This window comes from Peromyscus maniculatus, chromosome 7 (genome assembly GCF_049852395.1).
Source record: "Peromyscus maniculatus bairdii isolate BWxNUB_F1_BW_parent chromosome 7, HU_Pman_BW_mat_3.1, whole genome shotgun sequence".
Lineage (NCBI taxonomy): Eukaryota > Metazoa > Chordata > Mammalia > Rodentia > Cricetidae > Peromyscus > Peromyscus maniculatus.
The window spans coordinates 104,704,381-104,728,648 of NC_134858.1; the positions used below are offsets into that span (position 1 = coordinate 104,704,381).

Consider the following 24,268-nt stretch of genomic DNA (forward strand, 5'->3'; position numbering starts at 1 on the left):
CTCTACTCCAAGCTACTTCATGATGCTCCTTCTGCTCCTATCTAGGTCAGTCTCCACTGTGTCTCTCTAGTTATGACCACCGTACAAATGCAAGAGCAACCAAAGCCCCTGCAAAAGCCAGACTTCTATGACAGTACTAGAGCCAGAGAGAGAGATCTGGCTGTGCATCTCTTTCTAACAAAATATCACCCATGGTCAGTGGTGTGTTCTTCTTGGCTCACCTTTCAACTAGATGGTACATGACAAAGTTATTACTCCTGATTCAAGATCAAGATATTCTCTCTCTCTCTGTCTCTCTCTCTCTGCATTTATGTCTGTCCTGTCTCCCCAGCTCCCACCCCCCATCCCGCTACCCCCCAGTCTCTTCTTCCCACTACCCCCACTTATATACTCCTGATTGGCCTCAAACTCACCATGGATAACCTTAAATTTCTCCTCCTGCCCCTACATTCTGAGTGCTGAGATTACAGGCATGCACCACCACATTTGGTTTTCTGATAGCAGATTTAACTTCCTCTTGCTAAGCTTTTAAAAACTTTTTATACTTGTTGGCATTTCCTACCTCAAGACATCTGTGTGTGCCTTTTCCTACACTTGATTTGGAATGGCTCTATTGATTCTTTGTACTTAAATGCACTCTGCCAGGCCATGTGTGAATGCTTTGCACATAGTAATTTTTCAATAAATAATGAAGGAAAAAAATTATTGTTGTGCATGCTTGCCAAGGCATGAGTGTGGAATTCAGAGGACAGTTCTATATAGAGTCAGTTTTCTCCTTCCACTTACATGTAGGTTCCAGGGATTGAACTCAGGTCCTCAGGCTTGCATACAGAGTACTCTCTCTGCTGAACATCTCATCAACCCTATCTGTCAATAAGCTTCCTGAGTTCTGTATCTTTGGTCTTGATGCACGAAGAAGATGCCCTCTTTGGTTGGTATATACATTCCCATGTGACTTCAAGTTTGCCCCATAAAACCACCATTTTATACCATTCTACCAGAAGGGCTCTGCTGAGTGGCAAAATCAGCAGCTCATTTCTCCAGCCAAGGTCATCAAAACTAGAACCATTCAGAACACGTGTGCTGCTGAGCTGCTATGACACCTGACCCTAGAGCAGCCAAAGAGCAGGCTGTACACTCTCCCTTTGGTTGAACAGGAACCGGATGAAAGGAATGTGATTCTAGACCAGCCGGACTCTCCTCCTTCAGCAACTCACCAGTTCCTCTGACTGAAGGCAGGGATGCTGGTCAGGCTCTGGTCACTGGCAGGGTAATACTGCGCATACGATGGGCGAGTATAGGGTACTGATGTACGCTTGTCCTCCTCGTAGCTTTTCTTTGCTGCTTTCTTCTCAGCTTTGGTCAGCTTGTGATCCTTTCGGTTGAGGAGCAATGACTCATGCTCAAAAGGCTCCTGGAGACAGGACATTTGGGTTTAATTACTAGTCTTTGTGCAAATACAACTGATGTACAGTGAGTCTTATATGGAACCAAGACGAGGTTGGTTGTTTCCAACACTGGCAAAAAGTCTGCTTATAGGCAAGCAGGTTCTGTCAAGAGTGTAGTTCATGGGCTAGTGAGCTGTACCCTAGTGACCTGAGTTCAATTCCCAGAATACACATACAGGGAGAAAGAGAAAATTGACTCTTATCTCCACATGCATGCCATGGTGGATGCACGAGTTCACACATTTGTATACGCACGCACGCACGCACGCACGCACGCACGCACGCTCTTTTTAAAAATTAAAAAGGGGCTGGAGAAATGACTCTGTGGTTAAGAGTTAAGAGCATATACTAGTCTTGCAGAGGACCCAAGTTTAGTTTCCAGCACCCATGTTGGGTAGCTCACAGCTTCCTGTAACTCCAGCTACGGGAGGATCCAACACCTCTGGGCTACACAGGTACCTGCACTCACATGTACATACCCACAAAGACACACAACTAAAAGTAAAAATAAATCTTAAAAATAAACAATAGAGTTCACAACTAGTATCAGTTTCAAATGCCTAAGTTTATATTCCCTACCAAAAGAATAGAGAGTTCACAGAATTCAACTGCATTCAGAACTTACTTCCTCCTTCTGTTAGGGAGATTCAGTGGTCAGATTGTTGGACAGGGCTGACTAAGCTCAACACTCCAAAGACCAGACAAGGGGTGGAGGTAGTGGGGTCAGCAAAAGATCACTTCAGCCCCATGCATGTGCATGCTCCACTTCAGAAGGAAGCAGGTTTGCCACACAAGCCTTCACTGACGGAGTCTGCCATACCAAGGCTGTCCTGTTCATCAGGTATTTACCTTGGTGATAAGGTGAGGGTACTTCAGACAGGCAAGCTGCAAGACTGACTCCTTGATCCCCTTTATATCCAAAGATGTTTGGGGAGCTGGCTCCTTCTCAACAAAGTGCAGCAGGTTTTCCACTTCCTTCCGGGTAAAGTTCAGCATTGGGTTGAGATCATCCACTACCCGGTCTAGAGGAAAAAGATAAGAACAAAGTCAGCACACACCAGAGAAGACTGAAAACAGAACTGCATAGGTCAGCAGGGAGAAAGTGGCCTGACTGACAATAAGGAAAAGTCTTCCACACAAAAGTCAAAGGACAGGCCAAGGGCCCTGATGAAACGGAAAGAGCATAGAAAACTACTAACTCCTCTTATTAAACTTACTTTCCACAATATGAGGCCAATCTCCTTTAATGATCTGAATTAGAACGATACGGGAGAAACTTCCAGCATTCTGATTCAAAGCCTGTCTGTGTCCCCATGCCCGGCTCCTCCCTTCACTCCCTTGACCCCGTACGGGACGGCAGTTGGCACAGAAGTAGATCTGGAATAGCCTGGAAGATGGTATACCTGACATGCCCTGCTTGGAAATCTGCCGGTCATAGATCTTCTTCTCAAGAGTATAATCAGCCACAAGGCGATAGATGTGACAGGGCTTTTTCTGGCCATAGCGGTACACCCGGCAAACTGCCTGGGCATCATGGCAAGGGTTCCAGGAAGCATCAAAGACCACCACTCGGTTGGCACCAATCAGATTCACACCCAAGCATCCGGCCCTTGAAGACACAAGCAACAACCATAGAGCTCTTAGTCTTAGATGGTTTTCTAGTAAGCTCTGCCCTCTGTGACTCCTACCCCAACACCACTCTTTGTCTCAAGCATTTTGTTGTCCTGATAAACACGATGCTTACTCCTCAAACACTGAAAGTGTGCCCTGAAGTCCAATATAACAGTGTCTATAGCTCTCCATACCCCTGGAAAAGGTAAACCCCTACATATAGCTCCAGAGTGCTGTCCCTTAGTGAGTAGAAATGTCTGTACATAAAATGTTCCCAGTGTTTTTACTTTAATACCTAAGGGGGATGAAAGACTCCTATCTCCTGGGAATGGTGGCACAAGCCTACAATCCCAGTTTATGAGCAGTACAGGCAGAAAGATCAGGAGCCAAGGACCAGCATGGGCTACATGAGACCTCATTTCAGACAAACAAACGAAAAAGAACCCATACACTGTTGAACACTGTTGGTAGAAAGCAAGAGAGCCTTTAAAGTACTTGTCATGAGACAGAAAACATCAGCCTTTTACAGTTATACTACATTTTCAATTTGTTTTTCGTATTGGTTTGTTCTTGTGTTTTGAGGCAGTACTCAGTGATAGAACTCAGGCTGGCTTGAAACTCAAAATCCTCCTACCTCCTGATTGCTGAGATTGGGCACTTTTCACTTTCTAAAGCATTTTTACTTACATTGATATCACATCATCTAATGTAACAAAGCACTCCTTGCCATAAAGCACCCCTGAGAGAAAATCTAATTATGACAATTATTAATGAAGGTCTCAAAGAGCTTTATGACACTATGATGACTACCTTCATAACAACTTTTCCCGGGATCGCCTTTCTGACCTCAAAAAACAAATTAGAAACCTGAGCAGAGCTCTTCTCTGATTTAGATGAAACTCTGCGGTACCTGCCCAGGTGGCAAATTGCAGGAAGACCCCCTGACAGACTCCACTCACCTTGTGGAAAGAAGGAACAACCAGGTGGTGAGGTTGCTGGGATCATTGAACTGATTAATGAGCCGCTCTCTCTCGAAGGCAGGGGTGCTACCATCTAGCCCTAGGAAGAAAGAAAAACAAACCCAAGTGAATAGATAAGGGCAGAGGAACTCAGCAAAGTCACTGCAAAAATATGTGGGCTTTTAAAAGAACATTTATTTAATTTTCAATTGTATATGTTACTATGTCTGTGTGTAGGTATATACATATGAGTGCAGGTGCATGCACAGGCCACATGCATCCGATTCCCTAGGAACTGGAGCTATAGGTATTTGTGACCTACTTAACATAGACACTAGGATCTAAATTCTGGTCTTCTGCAAGAGCAAGCAGTATGAGCTCTTAACCACTGAGCCATCTCTCCAACCCTCCAAACGTTTTTAAAACAAAACAAAACGTCTACCCACTGGGCAAAACATGGGTCTAAGATGGAGCCTGGACATCAGCACTGTAAAAGTAGACTCAAGTAACTCTTACATGTAACATAAAACTATAAAATCCAGTCAGGCAGTGGTGGTGCATGCCTTTAATCCCAGCATTTGGGAGGCAGAAGCAGATAGACCTCTCTGAGTTTGGGGCCATCCTGATCTACACAGAGAAACCCTGTCTTGGGGAGGGGGGGGGGAAATCTATAAAACACATTTTTCTCCTCTAGTGCATTCTAAGGCTAGGGTTTCTAGACTAAAGAGTGCCTTTGACTCACCCATGGAACTTAGAAAAGACTGACTCAAAATGCCCACTCGGCTTCTTTTGGGACTCCTAGTGAGGTAAAGGAGCACCAAGGATTCTGTGTTTTAATACAGACCATGTTCTTCCATCACTCCTCCTCCCTGAGACGGTTTTGGTTTTTTAAACAGTGTCACTGTAGAGTCCAGGCTAGCTCTCACCTCACATCATCTTACCCCAGCCACTAAACGCTGGGTTTATGGCTGTGGGCCACCAGGCCCAGCAGGACACTGTTGCTTTTCTTTTCTTTCTTTTTTTTTTTTTTAAATAAAGCTCTTGATGTTAAGAACTTGCTATTTTAAAAGAAGACCCCAAAGGGTAAGGTGTGGTGATGCACAATGTTTATCCCAGCACTTGGGAAACAAAGGCAGAATGACCCCTAAGAGTTCAAAGCTGACCTAGTCTACATAGTGAGTCCCAGGCCAACCATGGCTACGTAGTGAGACTCTGTCTTTAAAAAAGAAAAAGACTTGAAGCAGTGTCATTAAGAACAAAAAGATCAAAGTTCACACGTGGAAGAAATTATCACCTTCACTTATTCAGCAGCGTAAGTATTGGGGAAAGAACAAGTCAAGGATAGAGATACCAGACAGGGAACTGAATTACTGCTGTTAGAGTTGTTTTCAATCAGGACCCCAACTTACTTTCTACCCTGAGTTTTGTAATACTGAAGCACAGCTCGCCACTGTCTCATTGGACAATCCTATAGAAAACACAAGCTCTGAATCTCCATTTCTCCAAATCATTTTTTTAGGCCAGCGGTTCTCAAAGGGTTATTTCTCCACTCTCCTACCCCCAGGGAACAATCTGGCAATGACTGGAGGCATTTTTAGTTCTCAAAATTGAAGAGGGTAGTGACATCAAGTTGGAAAAAAATACAGCTATTACTGAATATCCTACAACACACGTTAGACACGTATAGCCAAAGTCTAGACCAAATATCAACAGGGTAGGGCCAACATTTCTCAACTTTTATTTTTTTATTACCATTCACTTTTAGACACCTTTTCTCAATCACACCATGTCTTCCATGAAATATTAATATTATAGATAGAATGTAGACATGATTACATGGACCTATAAATTACACATCCCCCCACATACACACTCCCAAACTTGTCATCCCCTTGGGAGTATTTAGCTCCCCTATAGAGAAAGTATGATCTAGGTTCATGCTCACTCTGACTTGGACAGTCATTAGGCCATAGTGGTTCTAAACTTCCGAATTCCTCCCATCTTCTACCTAAGGCTCCTCCAGCCACCCCTACACAGTGACTGTCCTCTTTAGAGCCAGCTTTGAGCCAGCAAGGTCACATGTGTCTTTAATCCTAGCACGGGAGCCATCTCTCCAGCTCTAGCAGTGGTTCTTTCTCAAAAGCAACCCCTCAGCAACTCCCTATTTCTTGGCTAATCACGTATTTCTATAGACTTGAAGAAGAATGGAGTTGGAAAAGAGAAAAAGAGAGAGAGAGAAAGAGGAAGCCCTTAAATAGATCTTGCTAAGACTCCAGAAACAATGAAGCAATAAACTCACGGAAGTAGCTGACATTTCGAACCCACTTCTGGGCTCCCTGCCCCTCGGCCCCAGGTAGACAGGGCACGTCTCGTTTCCCTAGGAACTCCTCGATGAGAGCCAAGGTAGACAGACTCTGGCTGCAAGGGAAAAAGTCATTCAGATGGCTCCCAAACCTCAAGGACCCTTGCTCTTCCACTCATGTGCAACCTTCAAATGGAGTTCCCCCAACCTACTCCCTGTAAGATGAAACTTCACCAAGAACAACCAAGGATATCCTCCCTCAGTCATAATGGGAGCCGTTATCCATATACTTATTACCACCAACCCATAGAAATAAAACAGAAAAACAACCAAGCAATCAAACAAACAAACAAAAGACCGTTTCTCTGATTCCTTAATCTCTCCATTGAAAACTCTGGGGTTTAACTGAATGCTCAGTTACTACTATTTGGTAGTGCAATCCAACACTACACGAGATACAAATGAGTCTAACTGGGCCATAGCCAATCTTAAGCATCTGACTATGGCGATGGATACATTTGACTGTTTTTAAAACATTCAGAGAGCTGGGTTCTTGAAAAGCAGTATGGAAAATCAGGGAACAAGTCTGAAACTGACTGTCACAGGTGGAAGCCCTCACCTGAGGCTCCCAAACCAGGTCCTTGGGGCACAATGTGGTCAGAAACAATCCACTTCATGCCTGTTTCCTTGTATATAGTCAGGTCTTGGTGAGACTCAAAGCCCCAGCCAAACCTAGAGTGTGACCATGGCATAAATCATGCCACTTACTTGGCCTTATATGCAAAACCTTATTTTAAAAAAGAGGGGGAAGGGAGAGAAGGATCAGCAAATGTGCTCTATAGAGGGCAAATCAGCAAACATTTTAGGTTTGTAGACACATACAGTCTTTTCCCTTGTTTGTTCTTTGATTTGTTTTGTTTGAGACAGGGTTTCTCTACATAGCCCTGGTTGTCCTGGAAATCACAGAGATTCACATGCCTCTGTCTCCCAGGTGCAGGGATTAAAAGCCACCACATCCGACTAACCAAAGTACTCTTTAGTCTTTGTATTTTTTCTTATAGACTGAAGTGTAAAAACTAGTCAGGCTTGGTAATCTTCATGGGAGGCTGAAGCAAGAGTAACACAATTCAAGGCCAGCCTAGGCTTCAGAGTAAATTCAAGACCAGCCCAGGGAACTTAGTAAGACTCTGTCTCAGATTTTTAGAAGGAATGCGAGGGGTGGTGGCACGCACCTATAATCCCACCACTCGGCAAAGACTCAGGCACTCAAACCGGCCTGGCTGTATGAGCCCTGTCTCAAAAACCTAAAGAGAGGGACAAGACAGCTGAGCACATAAAGGCACTTGCTGCCACGCCGAATCTCAATGCTAGAGTGCTTGCCTGGTATGCATGAGGTCCTAGGTGCAACTCCTAGCATCACAAATTTAAGGTAAATGAAAAATTTAGGGCTGGAGAGATGGCTCAGTGGTTAAGAGCACTGACTGGTCTTCCAGAGGTCCAGAGGTCCTGAGTTCAATTCCCAGCAACCACATGGTGGCTCACAACCATCTATAATGAGATCTGGTGCCCTCTTCTGGCCTGCAGGGATACATGCAGGCAGAACACCACATAATAAACAAACAAACAAATAAATCTTTTAAAAAAGAAAAATTTAAACATAAATAAATAAAGCAAATACACAAATAAATGTTAAAAAAAAAAAATAAAAACTAGTCCAGTTTGGTCTGGGCCACAGTCTGAAGGACTAGGATATCGAGGATATGATCTCCAATGTTAACAAAAAAAAACCTGGTTTGGGCATTGGGATGCCAGAAAGCCCTACCTCCAAGTGCCTGGTCACAGAGCACTGGGAAAGGCCAGGTGTGGGTATGAAGTTAGATGGTCTCACTGCAGAGGTGCTGCATTCATCCTTCCTACAGACACCAAGCCTCAACTGGGAATCTCTCTTCTTACCTAAACACAAGGATCTTGTCCCCAAGCTTCACACTTTCTTCAATCAGGTGGAAAAGAAGTACCATCTTGGGAGAATTTTCCAAGACTCCAGTCTGGTAATTAGTCAGGAGATCCTTGGCCTGCAAAAGAGAAGATTGGAGCAGGTCCAAGGCTGGATGGTAGAAACAAAATCCCCTCCTCTAGGCGTGGCCCGCTGACCGCCTTCAGCATTCTTGCTCAGGCCCAGCAGTGAGTTCAGTGCCCTGTGCACACCATCCTTTCCCCAGGCTGTCAGCACCGCCCCTCCTCAGAAGGCCCCTCCTCAGAAGGCGTTGATGGTTACAGCTTGACTCACCCATTCATACGTAACTATGTTATTGCCTCGCTCCTGGAAAGGGTTAAAGCCAACTCCCTGGAGGAACTTGCTATTGGTTGCTTCTCCCATTGAGGAAGCCAAGGTGCTATCTTCTCCCTTGACTTTTGTGCCCTGTGATGGGCAACGGGCACTGGTCCCTGCTGAGCCAAGCTCTTCCACATCTAGGTCCTGCTCATTGGCTAGGTTTTCCTTCTGAAGGGCTTCATACAGAACATCAGGATGGTTCCAGATCTGAAGTTAAACAAAGGAAAAGTATAGACCAAAGAACATTCCAAGGGTGTCCTGAGGAGTATGGAAACATGTTCAAACAAACAGCTGCTACAGCTCACATTGCATACTCAAAATTAATGTACCCCCAAATCCTTCAGAGTCAAAGAACTTGCAATTTCACTGCTGGCTCTGATGACCATGACACATGAATGGGAAATGCCAGTGTGTTTGGTGTGTAATGGAAAAGTCTGTGTCATGAGCATTTCATTCTTAACTCAAGCAGGGAAAGAATGTTTTGTTTTTTTTATATGGCTACATTCAGCTACTTTTAAAACAAAATTAATCCCTCCCTATGAAAAACAGATTATCTGACTAATAGATGACCAATCAATGTGATTTCAGGAACAATTCCTAGGAAATGTTGAGAATCCCTGGCAAAGGAGACAGAAGGAAGGCCGCCATAACCATGAGCACCGTCACAGGGGCCCTTCCACTTCTGTCTCTTGGCTCTCATGGGGCAGAGCTGCCAATGCAGCATTCTGAGGGCCGTGTGTCAAGACACTCGCTTATAACCCACACCCAGGGAAGGCGGAAGCCAAGAGCTTAAGGCCAATCAAGACAACACAGCAAGACCCTCTTTCAAAAGACAAGAGAGACAGTTTGAAATCCTATCCATTGCCAGGTATGGTGGCACATACCAGCAGTCCCCACATTCAGGAGGCTGAGGCAGGAGGATGTGAGTTCCAAGACAACCTGGACTATATAATGAGACTCTAAATATGACTGAAGACACACCACCTGACCCCAGAGATGTATTTTCAGCAGACTCACTAAAGTAAGGGGAATCAGAAACAATGCCTAACAGATTTGCCAAGAATATAATCAGAGACACTAAGTCAAAGAAATAGGATCACTACAGGGATGAGAAAGATCTCAATCTATTAAACACAGAGCAGTCAAAGGCACTTTGTATAGCTCCTCTTATGTTCTATTTTTGGAGGCAGTGTCTCCCTGTGTAGCTCAAGCTGTCCCAAATCACTATGCTCCTACTTCAACCTCCTGAATGTAGCATTATGGGCTTAGGCCACCAGGACCAGCCTCAGTCACATAACAGTCAAAAAACCCTCCATCCCACAATAGTCATCCATCACCATTCTTTTCCAAGAGAAAGAGGCAGTAAGAAAGGATGGCCTGTGGAGTTCGGCACCACCAACCATGCAGCAGCCGTGCTCCGAAAGGAAGCACTGGACACACTAAACGAGCAGCACCGCACAAGTTTTGCAGCACACAATCAGCATGTCTCCCTGGGAGGCCCCAAAGGATGCTCCAGGGGTGTGAACAGAGGCAGCCCTTCTCACTTCCTTCTTCCTTCACCAAGGACTCCCACCAGGAGGAACACCCTAGTGGGAATTACGTGTACCCTTAGCTCTGACCCGTCTTCCCGGAGGCCCCCACTCACCTTGCAGCACACACAGAAAGCCTTCAGAGGATTCAGCCCCAACCAGCCACTGCTACCACAGTCCCGGAAACGGTCCATGAATTGTGTGTACAAATCTCGCTGGATCTGAGAAAGCCGCACCAGGATCACATTCTCTTCTTTGGCAGGGAGGTGAATCTTCAACACAGTATGGCCTCTCCTACAGAGGCACAGAGATTAGCAGCAGCCAGGAACTGTGGCCAAGATGGGTCAGGACAGGATACAAACAGGCCTTCACTCTTGCCGCACCATCTTCTAGAAACCTCTCAACGTGCAATGCATCCTTCTGTTAGAGCAGGGCGGTTCAGACAAAGTAACCTGTCCCAAGTCATCACTAACTGAGTATTAAGGCCAAAGGAACTCTAGGTTCATGCCCCAATTCAGGGATGCCTCTCTGACCTTTTTCCACATCTGTCATCCTACAGGAGGAACTGAAGAACTGTTTTAGGCTAGCCTACACTACATCAACTAGGATGCTGAAACTGGTAAAGCAATATCCTAAAATCATATTTATTCTTTTATCAAAGTCAGCAGAATGCTGACTCGTTCTTATTTTTTTTTTTCTTTTAAACAAGTTAAGAGGTAATTTTAGCGACTTTAGGTCACACTGACTTGAGTTTGCTATGTAGCACATGCTGGCCTCAAACTCACCTACCTCATCCTCCTGAGTACTAGGAGACATGTGCCACCATGTTCAGCGATAACTTTTGAGTGAAGTGCTTACAGGCCAAGCTTTCAGAGAACAGAGACAGCACATCCACCATCTGGTAGTTATCCAGTTTTACTGCTGCTCCACTAGGAAAGGCCCTCCAGTGGTAACATTTCCCCCTCATCATCGCTTTGCATGCCCGCCACCCCTCTAAAGACTCGGGGAAACTAGGACTCACCTCTGCACAAAGCCCTCCAGGAGGCTATGCAAAACATGGCTCCGGTAGCGCATGAGGCGGACATCCTGAGGTGTGCTGTCAATACACTGCCCGTTCAGGATAGGGCGTTCAAACATGTTGCTGAACTCCTGACGAGTACCAAGGAAATCTGGGCGCACAAAGTCCACCATGCACCAGTACTCAATGAGGTTGTTCTGTAGAGGGTACCCAGTCAGCACTACCCGCCGACGAGAACGGATGTTCTTCAGAGCCTGTGAGGTGCTGGCTTGGCAATTTTTGATGCGGTGTCCCTCGTCACAAATCACCACATCGGGACCAGGGCGGCATAAGGCCTTCTCAAACTCTAAGGAGGGAAGAGGATCCGGAGTCAGAGGGTGAGAGGGCCTGCTCTTACTCAATAATATGAGAAGGAGGGGAGAACCCTGGAAGAGACAGAAGACATGAAGGAAGCGGGGAAGCAAGAGTCAGCCCCCATTGGTAAAAGGGAAGCAGCTAGACAAGCTCCTATGTGGTTAGTGTGATGCTAACTAACCCGGACACTGCCTCTGGCATGTGTATCTTCTTATCCCCATCTTTTCATTATTTTATGTATTCACTTTAAATTTTTCTTTTTCAAGCTAAAAGTAAAAAGTCCTTGCAATCTTAAGGCTTAAATCAATTGGAGAACAGAGAAGAGGTCACCACAAATTGTGAGCCTAGGATTAAAAATATGTCTGCATGAAATCCATGGAAATAACTCAGACACCACAGTGGGCTCTTGTCATCCAGCATTTTGGGTCCTTCTGAAGGCTGGATGATAGGAGCTAGTTAAGGACAAAGTCTTCTCACAATTATTCACCAGTCACTGCTAAATGGCATATTCACTCCAGCTCTATCTACCACAGAAGCAAACCTAGAACAGACAATCTCACAGAATGAAGACTTATAAAATAAATGGCTTCTAAATCCTTAAAATTTTCAATGGACAAAGGCTCCTTAAAAAAATAGAATGGGCCAGGCGGAGGTCGAGCATGCCTTTAATCCCAGCACTTGGGAGGCAGAGCCAGGCAGATCTCTGTGAGTTCAAGGCCAACCTGGTCTACAGAGCGAGATCCAGGACAGGCACCAAAGCTACACAGAGAAACCCTGTCTTGAAAAACAACAACAAAACAAACAAAAAACAAAAACAACAACAACAACAACAAAAATAGAATGGAAATCCATAGCTCAGTACATCTTTCATCCTCATCAGAGATGCTTCTCTTTATAGAGGGCAATTAACACGGAGACCCACAACAGGTCAACATGCAGAGAATAAGAAACTGTAGTGTGCTCATCCATAAATAGAATGTACACATCACATGTGCTCACGCACGCACGCACGCACGCACGCAAGCACACAGACACACCAGAAATCTTTGTGGAAGAGAGGGTAGAAAGATTTTAAGAGGCAGAGGTGGTGGGTAACTTCAAAGAATCAGTGTTTTCTGGACACAACAGGGCAGCTGGACATAGGGACTCAACAGTTATTTTGACAGCATGCATGCACAAAACCTGAGCAAGTTCAAGCCAGGCAAAAACCCCAGCATAGAGGAGGAAAGTTGGGTGAGAATCCCAACACCAGCTGAGGAGCTATTGGTAGCTATTTGGTAGCTGCTGGGACAGGGAGAGTAGGTTTTCTTTAATGATATCATCTCTGGAGGGTCAACCACACCTACTCCCAAGAGCAACATAAACTGAATTTGAGTTGCTAGGATAGAAAATTCAGTTGATGGGTAGGGAGATGAAGGTGGAAAGGGCAGGTCTGGGAAGAGTTGAAGGAGGGTAAATATGATCAAAATACATTGTATGAAATTCTCAAACAAATTAGCAAAATATTATTTTTTAAGTTTTAATTTTACTAGGTGTATTCATTTTATTTATGTGTGAGTGTTTGTATGTATGCCTATCTGTGTACCATGTGCATACTTGGTGCCTATAGAGGTCAGAAGAGGGCATCTGATCCCCTGGAACCCACCATATGGGTGCTGGGAACATCCTGGGTCCTCTGGAAGAGCAAGTGCTCTTAACCACTGAAACATCTCAACAGCCCAAATCAGCATCATCATCATCATCATCATTTTTATATTAGCTTTAGAGGGTTTTTTGTTTGTTTGTTTTGAGACAGGGTCTCTATGTAGTTCTGGTTGGTCTGGAACTCACTATGTAGAAAGGATGGCCTCAACTCAGAGAGCTGCCTGCGCTCCCTCTCAAGTCTTGGGATTTAAAAATGTAGACCATCATGTCCTGACCTTATATGAACAATATAAACCATCTGTGTTCTCTTAGTACTTTCTTATAACATCTCTATGAAGTGGTAATGGCAGTGGTTACTTTCTCAGCTGTCTTGTAAGTCAAACAGAGACACACAGACAGGGGAGGGTCCTCTGAGGCCAGGTGTGGCTTGCAGAAAACACAGCACTTTCTGAAAGGCACTGGAGGTGGTCCCAGCAGCTTCCTGGATTATAGTAACAATTCACTTCACACCTAACCGGTACTTTTGGCCACTCTTGCCCCTGACATAGCAGAGGAGTGTCTCCAGGATAAGCCACCCACCTCTCCGGAACTCCTGCTGTCGATCTTCTTCATCCAGATCAATAATGACTGGGTGAGAGCGTTTCTTGGTTTTCTTCGGTCTACCTGTGGCAAAGGACTTCTTCAGGGTGAGCAGTCTGTACATTTCATAGCCCATCAGCAGCACGCCACCCTCTGACACCCAATCAGCCGTCACTTTAGCACGAGATGCCACCGTCCTGTAGGAGTGAGGAGAGAGGACTGTGAGCTATGAACTGTCCCATAAAGTTGGCTTTCAGTTTTCAAAAAAAGTCAACAGAAAGAATGTACTGCTGCTTCTGCTGCTACTCAGGAAGAATTCTTTAATCAAAGCGGCACTGACTAACACTTGGAATGCTTTAATGCCAAAGATTTCATTTGCAGCAAGCACAAGTTGGACTAGCTACTCAAGGACTTTCCTAGTATCCCAGAAATACTAATTTATGCTGGATCAATGATGGCGGCTAAACAGTGAGAATCAATAATTCAATGGCAGAAGGCAAAAGAACATGCTAAGCCCATGTGTGTGTGTGTACCTACGATTGCCGGGAACGTTCGAGAGAACATTTTAAGGAATTCCCGTGGTAAGCACAAATCATGGGAAGAAGGGCAACACTGCACACGTCACCTGACCAGGCTCCATGATGAAAACAAAAGCAAACAGTACAGAGGCAAAGGCAATGGAGGACAGAGACCCTTGGCAGGCACTCCACTGGCACACTCGAGTCCTCTCAGTGGTGCACTAACTACAGCTGACCAATAGTTCTGAAATCCAAGAGAGCAGAGCAGGTGACCAACCACTTGCTGGGTCATTTGGAGCCTCCTCATTTTCATGGGTACGACCACATCACAGAAAACAGCCTTTTTAAACCGTCTGTGCCAAGGAGACGAAAGGAAAGCATGGATAGCTGGCTTAAACAAAGAAGTCACTTTAGATTCCTGGAAATCAAGTTAGCTTCAGAAATAGAAATAGTAATTCTATTTAAATATAAAACAAAACCAAAGTGTGTACTTTTCAAAGTTTTGGAAGTTGTACTATGAAAGGTCAACTATCAACCAGTGCTTCAAAGAGTCTGAAGTTCATTGTGTCATGGTGAATGTTACAATAAACACTAGAAAATGTGACTAGGCTGCAGATACTTTATGTCAGAAAAGCATTCTAGAACAAAACAAAGAAAGTTCAAACTTCCCAGGCTATATAACTCTGACTTTACTGAAAAGCTCTTTGTGTGTGTGTGTGTGTGTGTGTGTGTGTGTGTGTGTGTGTGTGTGTGTGTGTTTGAGGTGGGGGGGTGTGGAGGTAAGCAAGAACAGAAAAGTGAAATATCAAGAATCAAAAAGAATGTGGGGCCAGGAGATAGTGTCATATACCTTTAATCCCAGCACTCAATAGGCAGAGGCAGGCAGATCTCTGTGAGTTCAAGGCCAGCCTGGTCTACAGAGCAAGATCCAGGACAGCCAGGACTACACAGAGAAACCCTGTCTCAAAAACAAACAAACAAAATAAGAAGGAGGAGGACATGGGAAGACACCACGAAGTCTAAAAAGGAATGAGACAGAGAAACAGGGTAGGCCACCTACTTGTGCTCATCATTCAAGATATGAACTTTGAAGAACCGCGGCTGGACTTCTTCTGGCTTGCTGTCAGCTGGGAGGGCTTCAGGAGCTGGGAGCCACATGTTGAACTCTGCCAGCCAATTCTGGAGAGTATTAACCTACGACAAGCCCCAAAGAGTTGGCTTTTTTTGTGTATGTACATGAGGAGGTCAGAGGGCAACCTGCAGGAGTCAATCCTCTCCTGCCACTATGTAGATCCTTAGAATTAAACTCAGGTCATCATCACTTTTACCCACTAAACAAAGTGACCCCTTCACCCCCAACACGCACATGCACACGCCCACGCCCACACCCACGCCCAAGTTTTAAGGAATGAGCTCAGAGCTGAACTCAACAAGCATTTTAGTAGCCAGAGATGTTCAGAGGGGCGAGTTAGAGCTCTTACCGGCACAATGGCAAGGACTGTTTTGGCTGGCGTGTGGCGGAAGAGGACATCAATGAAGGAGATCACTTGCAGAGTTTTCCCCAGACCCATGCTATGGGCCAGTATACAGCCAAAGCCACTACTGGTCTTAAACCTTTCTAAAGACTCTACTAGGTTATCATAGAGGAACCGGATCCCACCAATCTGACAAGAGACAAACCAGATAAATGTCAGAAACACTACCAGAGACCAGGGCTATACAGCTTTCCTCACTTGGGACGGTCACTAAAGCAGCACAATGGCTGCTCTGAGTAGACATGGAAGTTGTCCTGTACCCTGACTGGTCTACAGAGTTTCTCTGTCACCTTGGCTGATGACAGCCATCTGGAAGAATACACAAAATAGCATTGACCTTGTCCAATGTCCCATATGAGTTAATGAGTCTTCAATATCAAACTCCTGACAAGAGCTGGCTACTCTGTGCTTGAGGGGGTGCCTCCTCTAGGCAACCCGATAGTTCTTACTGTGGGAAGCCCTGAAACTGAATCAATTTCTCACTTACTTGTACTAGTTCCAGACACTAGAGCAATACAAATTATAATGCTCTCAATTTCCTGACGTCTGACTTTCACATGTCTTCTGAATCTATACCTCCCAAGCTTCTTCTTGCTGATCCAACAGAAGCAAGATGGTGGCCAAGTGACTTTTTTAGTATTTACACCCATTTTATGTATGTGTGCCTGGGTCCATATATGTGCACCATGTGCATACAGAACCCCATGGATGTCAAGAGGCATCAGATCCCTTAGAACAGGAGTTACAGAAGTACTGTGTCAGTGCTGGGAACCAAAGCAGAGTCCTCTGCTAGAGTAGGGTGTGCTCTTAACAGCTGAGCCATCCTTCCAGTGCCTACAGTGATTTCTGCATGACAGGGCAAACCTGAGGCATATCTCTCTCTCTCCCCACTATATTCTTTTTTTTTTTTTTTTAAAGATTTATTTATTATGTATACAGTGCTCTATCTGCACATATGATTATAGGCCAGAAGAGGGCACCAGATCTCATTATAGATGGTTGTGGGCCACCATGTGGTTGCTGGGAATTGAACTCAGGACCTCTGGAAGAGCAGTCAGTGCTCTTAACCGCTGAGCCACCTCTCCAGCCCCCCACCCCCATATTCTTATTCAAAGGAATCTTCAAATATCAAAGCTTTCCAACAGCTACTCTTGGGACCCAACAACTGTTCTCCAGGCTCGAATACTAATAACCAAGAGCAGCAGCAACACTTGCAGCAAGAAAGAGAGTCGGCTCAAGCCTGGCTGTACCTGATGAGGTTTCACAGCCCGTGCCAACTGTGGGGCCAGGAAGACATTCTCCTCCTCTGGAGGGTGATTCAGGTTGACAAGGACCCGCCCAAGAGCATCATGCTGGTTTAAGGCATCGTTCACATGGGTGCCACCCTTCTCCTCTTCCTCGTCCTCCTCGCTGACAGACTCACTGCTGTCCACAATGTGCAGAGCATCCTCCTCTCCAGAACTCAGTTCAATCACCTCTGAGACAGAACAAAGGAAACAAAACCCCAGGAACAGGTACCGCTGGTTGTCAGAGCGAAGGGGCCTGAGCGAAAACGTGTTACCACTCACAAACAATTTTACGGCTTCTCTCTCTCAGGACAAGTTAGGTGAAGGTGACCCAGGTAGGTGTACAAAAGGTAGGCCCGGGCCAAATGAATAAGACCGAGTTTTAGAAAGGATACCCAATCAGGTATGGTGGGACACGTAATCCCAGTACTTGAGAGACAGGAGGATTACTATGAGTTCCAGGCCAGGGTACAGTGTAGGACCTGTAGTGTAAGACCTGTCTCACACTCCTCATAGACGGGAGGGAGGGAGGGAGGGAGGGAGGGAGGGAGGGAGGGAGGGAGGGAGGCAGCAGGCAAATGTCAAGATGAACACTGGCCAGAAGGAGGTGGACGGGATGCCCTCTGCCCTCTGGCCTGATCTTACCATCTCGACTACTTTTTTCGTCCTCACTGCCACTGCTGCTGTCCAAACAAATGACTTCCTGAGCCAAGACCCGAGGAGGGAGTTGGGGACCATCACTCGCTCGTAAAACAATCTCCTCTAGAGAAGGAAGACGGAAGGAAACACGTTTAGGGCCGCTGAGGTGGTGCAGCAGGTACCCACACGACACAGGGAGAGACCCAAGGTTTCCAAGTTGTCCTCTGGCTGCTCCACATGTGCCAGGATTCACAAATGTGCCTCTATGTGCGCATGCACATGCAAAGATAAAACGCCCCATATTTAGCTCCAACATATTTTCCTGAGTGATGGGTCACCAGTGATCATCCTCCTTTGCTTCTCTAATGGGGAATGGTCATTGAGACTAGAAGCAGAGGAAAGCTTTGAAAAAAAAAAAAAAAATTCCCAGCCTTCTTTCCAAGTTCCCTTCTCTGCTGGGTTTCACACTGTGCCATTTATCCATGTGAAAACTAATCCTCATCTCTTGGCATGCTAAAATCTAAAGCTATCGGGAAAACAAGAAGCCTCCGTAAAATTATTCAAGTATATTTTAATCTATTTCCACTTCCTAAATGACAGCTCTTCTGACTGTGTACTCTCAACAGGTCTTCAGAACTCCTGAGACCACAACCCAGATCTGTCTGGCCACTCTGCAAGCGAGGCCTTCTCTCCTAGAACACTCGGTCATTTCCAACACGAAGCGTGCTTACCAGGCAGGAACTCCAAAGGGACAGTGGGAATCGGGGCTGCGTACTCTTTCCTCTGCTGCTCCAGACGCTTTCTTCTCTCCAGCTCCTCCTGCTGTGCTGCTTTGGTAACGGGCTCCAACTGATCCTCCCGGAGTAGCTTTCTAAACATTCAAAGGAGACAACCCTTGGCTTACCTTAAGATTTGGGCAATGTAACAGCAAACTAAAGAAGGAAGTCACCATTGCTGAAATCACCATTGTGATTTCCCTTCAAATCAGAGAACTGGGAAAAGGGAGGAAAAGCCTCACCTATGCAACTTACACAGGGATAAGGTTAGGGTCTTTCTAAAGACGAGGGAGTGTGGTGGTATTGTGTTCCCCAAAATATTGTGTACCTTAATAAACTTATCTGGGGTCAGAGAACAGAAAAGCCACTAGTTAGGCAGTGATAGCACACGCCTTTAATCCTAGCATTCCAGAGGCAGAAATCCATCTGGGATCTCTGAGTTCAAAGTCACATTGGAAACAGCCAGGCATGGTGACTCACGCCTTTAATCCCAGAAAGCCAGCCTTTAATCCTAGGGAGCGGTGGTAGAAAGCAGAAAGGTATATAAGGCGTGAGAACCAGAAACTAGAAGCATTTGGCTGGTTAAGCATTCAGGCTTTGGAACAGCAGTTCAGCTGAGAGCCATTGGGATGAGGACACAGAAGCTTCCAGTCTGAGGAAACAGGACCAGCTGAGGATTTGGCAAGGTGAGATAGCTGTGGCTTGTTCTGTCTCTCTGATCTACCAGCATTGACCACAATAACTCACCTCAGGTTTGATTTTATTAATCAGAACTTTTAAGATTCCTGCTACGAGGGTGGGCAGGGTGGGTGCCAGAGGCACTTCAAGCAAATGGTCCTGACTACTGATCGTTACTTGTTATATGACTTCCTCACAGACACCTGCCAGTCAGACCCTGCATACAAAGACCAGGAGGAAAGGACTGGGGAGCTGTCTCAAGGGGAAGAGCACTTGCTGAGCCAACACAGTGAGGACCAAGTGAGGACCCCAGCACCACCAAACAGCAGGGTCTGGCCATATGCAGAGAAGGCACACGCCATACAGGAAGCTGGGGCAGGACAAAGACAGGACCCTTGGGCTTGCTGGGCAACAATTGTCTGGTTTTTCTCCTGTGCTGCTTGAAAAACATTGACCTCCAGGTTCAGTGAGAGACTCTGTCTCAAGGGTATAACGTAGAGAGCAACAGAGGAAGACACTGAACATCCTCCTCTGGCCTCCATACACACCCTCACACACAGGTACACACACAGATAAATGAAAAATAAAAGACCAAGGATAATATAAAATAGTATGGTTTACAAAGTTGAACCAGTATTAAAAATAAAGTTGTGCCAGCGATGGTAGCACATGCCTTTAATTCCAGCACTCAGGAGGCAGATGTCTGCGAGGTGCCAATCTGGCCCACAATAGGGTTACATAGAGAAGACTCTGTGTGTGTGTGTGTGTGTGTGTGTGTGTGTGTGTGTGTGTGTGTGTGTGTGTATGCTCGCGTGCTGTTGGGGGAGGAAGAGACAGTCCAGTAGTTAGGAGAGCTTGCTCTGCGAGCATAAAGACTTGAGTTCAAGGCTAGGCAGTGATGGCACATGTCTTTAATCCCAGCATTCAGGAGGCAGAGGCAGGTGGATCTCTGTGAGTCAGCCTGGTCTATAAAGTGAGTTCCTGGACAGCCAGGGCTGTTACACAGAGAAATCCTATCTCAAAAAACAAGACAAACAAACAAACAAAAAAGACTTGAGTTCAAATTTTCAGCACTCATGTAAAAAACCTGGTATGGCTGAAGATGCTTTTAATTCTACTTTTGGAAGGGGGGGGGGTGTTGACAGGATAATCCCAAGAGCTTCTGGACAAAATGAACTTCCAATACAGTGAAAAACCCTGTCTCAAGGCAATAAGGTGGAAAGCAATAGAGGAAAATCCTCTGATGTCCTGCTGTGGCCTCCACACATTCAAGTGCATGCACTGTGCCATAAACACACAACACATGGGTATGAGTGCACACACATACACGCGCACAAAAATTTAAAGTTGTTAGGCAGACAAATGGGTTAATGGGGGTTCTGTATCATTATTTCCTGAGCTTAGAGTAATACTTTCAAGTTTCCATTATGTGTTTTGAAAACTGTGGGGAAACAGCAGGCATGATGGTTCACACTTGTAATTCTAGCACTTGACAGGCTGCTGTACAAAGATTACCAAAAGTTCAAAGCTAAGGCTACACAGTCAGGGCAGCCTGAGCTACTGGGTTAGAACCTGTCTCAAACGAACAAATGAAGAACAAAAAACTGTAACAAAGGCAGGGGGATGCTATTTATCTCCTTTAGTAGAACAAGTTGTTATTTGGCAGAAGGAAGGGTGTTGAAGATTCGGATAGTTAGGAAAGTTCATGTTTGGTTCTCTTTTAGGTCAAGGAAGAAGCCTCACTCTTGGTCAGTCCTCTACCATCTGAACTTGAATTCTAAGAAGACAATAGCTCACTTCTGCTGAGAGTTTTATGTTGTTGCTGTCTGTTTATTGATCTGTTTTAAACTTCATGTTTTGAGACCCAGGAAACATAAAGAAAGAAAAGTCCACTCAGATGATCCTACCATCAATGAGCTGCCCCCCAAGTCCTCTCAATGGTCAAAGCCCCTACATTCTGTACAGTTCAACACAGTGGGTCCAAACTTCACCTTCATTACTGGGTTTTTGTGGTAGTGGTTGTTTGGAGACAGTGTCTCCTTACGTGACCTATGCTGGTCTAGAACTCACAGTTCTCTTACTGGTATTACAGGCACGTTGCCACATTTGCCTGTAATATGCCATCTTTACTGTTAATGAGGGTTCATAGTTGGACACTTTTCTCTACCGGAAACTCTAAGAGGACATTCTTGCCCAAATTAGTTTTTCTGCTATTTCTGGTCTACTCCCTCCAATTCTCCTTACCCAGAACACAGCTCACCGTATGTTTCTTCGCATATGAGAGGGCTTCTGAGCTCTCTTCTTTTTGGGGTCATCGGATGCTAGGATCTTGCCTTGGTGCCTAAGCTGCTCTGAAGGCTCAGACTGAGATGAGGTAGTTGAAGTGCACCGCGGCGGCCGCTGCCCATCTTCCCCCAACTGGGCATGCTCAGTGCCACACATGCCTTCCAGGGACGGGTCTGGAAAAAAAAAATGGGAGGAAGAAACGATTTACTGGGGGTGAAGGTGGAGGAAGAGTGGGTAGATTTTGATGTCAGACATCCCCAGGTTCCAATTTCAACCCAGCAATGTATTAGATGATAACCCAAGGCAATATCTCTCTGAATGTCTATAGATATACCTATAAAAAGAAGACAGTGATACTCATACTCAGGACTATATGAGGATTAGATACTGTGTGCACCTAGATCTAATCCTGACCAGGGCACATAACAAATGAAAACAATTCACTAACAATATAATAGGAGTTAGGAGACTTCCTGGCCTGAGACTACTCCGAGTGCTGGATGTGGTAGTAGTGCATGCCTGTAATCCCAGAATTTGAGAGTTTGAGGCAACTCATACTTATTACTCTTTCAGTGCTTGGAGTAGTGACTTGCTCAACTTGTCAGACATTTAGTGAGGATTGGCAAGCTCTGCACTAGATGTATAGAGATAGTTTTAGGACTCTTTCTCTTCAAAGGATATTGTGTTCTATTAAGAGATGGCTCATGTATACTGAGACACAACACACATCAATATGTATCGAATATTAAAGAAGGGATAAGTCACCGTGTGTGCTAAGAACTGAACTACGTTCAATGTAAGAACAGCAAGTGTTCTCTCCATCCCTGAAATAAGTTGTGCTTTGTTTTGTTTTAAAAGACTCTTATGTGGGCGGTTTCTCAGACTGATTCTTGACCTCCTGCTGATAGTAATGGAAACAAAATGGAAATAGTTTACAGAGGAGAACTGTGTCAATCTGGCCTGTTATTCTACATAGAACAGTTTAGGATGCTGGATTTATGTGATTTATGTGGATCTATGTGTCCCTTCATGCTTGGAACTGTGTCCTTGGACCTATGACATTGTATCTCAAAGTAAACCAGTTTCCCATCTTAAATCTTAACAATAAACAGAATTATCTCAGAGGAGGAATGCAGTCAAAGGAGAACACCAAGCTTTTAGCTGCTCTCCCAAATCTGTCCTCTATTTCAAAGAGCACAGGAGAGAAAGGCCAGGCTATTGTTTGCCTCTAAAAGAACTATCTTTCAGATGGGCATAGTGGTGCATAACTTTAATCCTAATACTCATGAGGCAGAGGCAGGCAAATCTCTGAGTTCAAAGCCAGCCTGGTCTACATTGTGAATTCCAGGAAAGCCAGAGCTACAAAGAGAGACACTGTCAAAAAAAAAAAAAAAAAAAGAAAGAAAGAAAAAAGAAAGAAAGAAAGAAAAAGAAAAGAAAAAACAAACCTAACAAACAAAAGAACTTTCAGCACCCTTCCTCTCAAAGACAGATGCACAGCATTTTCACATCTGTCCAACTTGCAGCCCTAAATTCTTATCTCCTAAAAGAGAGAGCTATCAATCCTGCCTATCCCCACCCCCAAATTAAACAGCTGCTTAGATAGCAGATCCCCTAGGAGGAGGGCAACCCCTGCCAAGAGAGCACCTACAGAGGCGATTTATTGGGGGTAGAGCAGACAGATGGAAAGAGCTTGGCCTACTAGCCTTGCAGCTGAGCCGAGACACTTCGTTTTTGTTTTTGTTTTTTTTTTTTGAGACAGGGTTTCTCTGTGTAGCTTTGTGCCTTTCCTGGAACTCACTTGGTAGCCCAGGCTGGCCTCGAACTCACAGAGATCCGCCTGCCTCTGCCTCCCCAGTGCTGGGATTAAAGGCGTGCGCCACCACCGCCCGGCTTCAACTTGTGTTTTTGCTAGTTCTCTGGCCTCCTTGTACAATGGCCTTGTTGTTTTCTGGCTGAGCTATACCCCAAGCCTGGTTAATGACCTTTGGTGCTCTTCAAATCTTACTGTTTTGTTTCTATTTCACAAGCAAATTTATTGAGTAACTACTTGGAGGAACAGTTGGAAGCAAGGTTAAAAAGTAGGCAGACAGGACAGAGTCAGCACAGAGGGCAGGTCTGTAAGGCCAAGCCCAGGGGCTGAAATTGATCTGCTTGCTGGGCAGTGAGAACTTGCTGCCAACTGTTGTTATTTCCTTGTTCTAGCCGCATGCTTCTACTAGGGTGGGCTGTTCTGGGAGGAGAGAGCACAAACTGCTAGTCTTTCTGAATCACAAACAAATTTACTATCAAATATCCATTCCAAGTTATGAAGCCTATTACTACTGTCCAGCAGGGGTCTGAGTGTAATAGCAATTTTAAAAAGATCAGTCAGTTGTGGGAGACCTATAGTCAAACAAGAAGGTAAAGAGCTCCACATTCTGTCACATAACAAATGTATATGCATAGCTTAAAAGTCAATGGCTATTACCACCCTGGCAAATCATAGGTTCAGACCTAGGCACAAATACCCCTGAACTTTCTCCTTCACCTGAATTCCCTTGAACTTTCTATGAGTAGCAATCACAAGTTATATAAACAAAGAACACTTGCATAAGCTTCTTGGGAATGAGTTATAAATACCACCACCACAAATTTCACTGGTAAACCTATGCAGAACAGGACACACCACACTTCATTCGGGGAGTGCACAAATCCATATACTTCCAGGGCCCACCCTTCAGCTAACCTGCTTCTCCTTCTGCACTAGAGAGGTCAGTGGCCTCTAAGAGGCA

At 45.2% G+C, this 24,268-nt stretch overlaps 1 protein-coding gene across 8 annotated transcripts in view; it reads right to left on the minus strand.

Annotated features, from left to right (window-relative positions):
• The window catches only part of Rad54l2 (RAD54 like 2), a 96,456-nt gene that overhangs the window by 12,419 nt on the left and 59,769 nt on the right, over positions 1-24,268 (minus strand). For all 8 annotated transcript variants that reach the window (XM_042281588.2, XM_076575456.1, XM_076575457.1 and 5 more), the window contains 16 exons: positions 21,469-21,667; positions 18,486-18,625; positions 17,761-17,877; positions 17,080-17,306; positions 15,776-15,958; positions 15,355-15,488; positions 13,777-13,973; positions 11,203-11,545; positions 10,298-10,475; positions 8,608-8,859; positions 8,274-8,392; positions 6,318-6,436; positions 4,019-4,118; positions 2,852-3,057; positions 2,298-2,470; positions 1,218-1,414 (listed from right to left, as the gene is read on the minus strand). In XM_042281588.2, the coding sequence (XP_042137522.1) occupies positions 1,218-1,414; positions 2,298-2,470; positions 2,852-3,057; positions 4,019-4,118; positions 6,318-6,436; positions 8,274-8,392; positions 8,608-8,859; positions 10,298-10,475; positions 11,203-11,545; positions 13,777-13,973; positions 15,355-15,488; positions 15,776-15,958; positions 17,080-17,306; positions 17,761-17,877; positions 18,486-18,625; positions 21,469-21,667 (2,884 nt within the window). The remainder of the gene's footprint in view (positions 1-1,217; positions 1,415-2,297; positions 2,471-2,851; positions 3,058-4,018; positions 4,119-6,317; positions 6,437-8,273; positions 8,393-8,607; positions 8,860-10,297; positions 10,476-11,202; positions 11,546-13,776; positions 13,974-15,354; positions 15,489-15,775; positions 15,959-17,079; positions 17,307-17,760; positions 17,878-18,485; positions 18,626-21,468; positions 21,668-24,268) is intronic.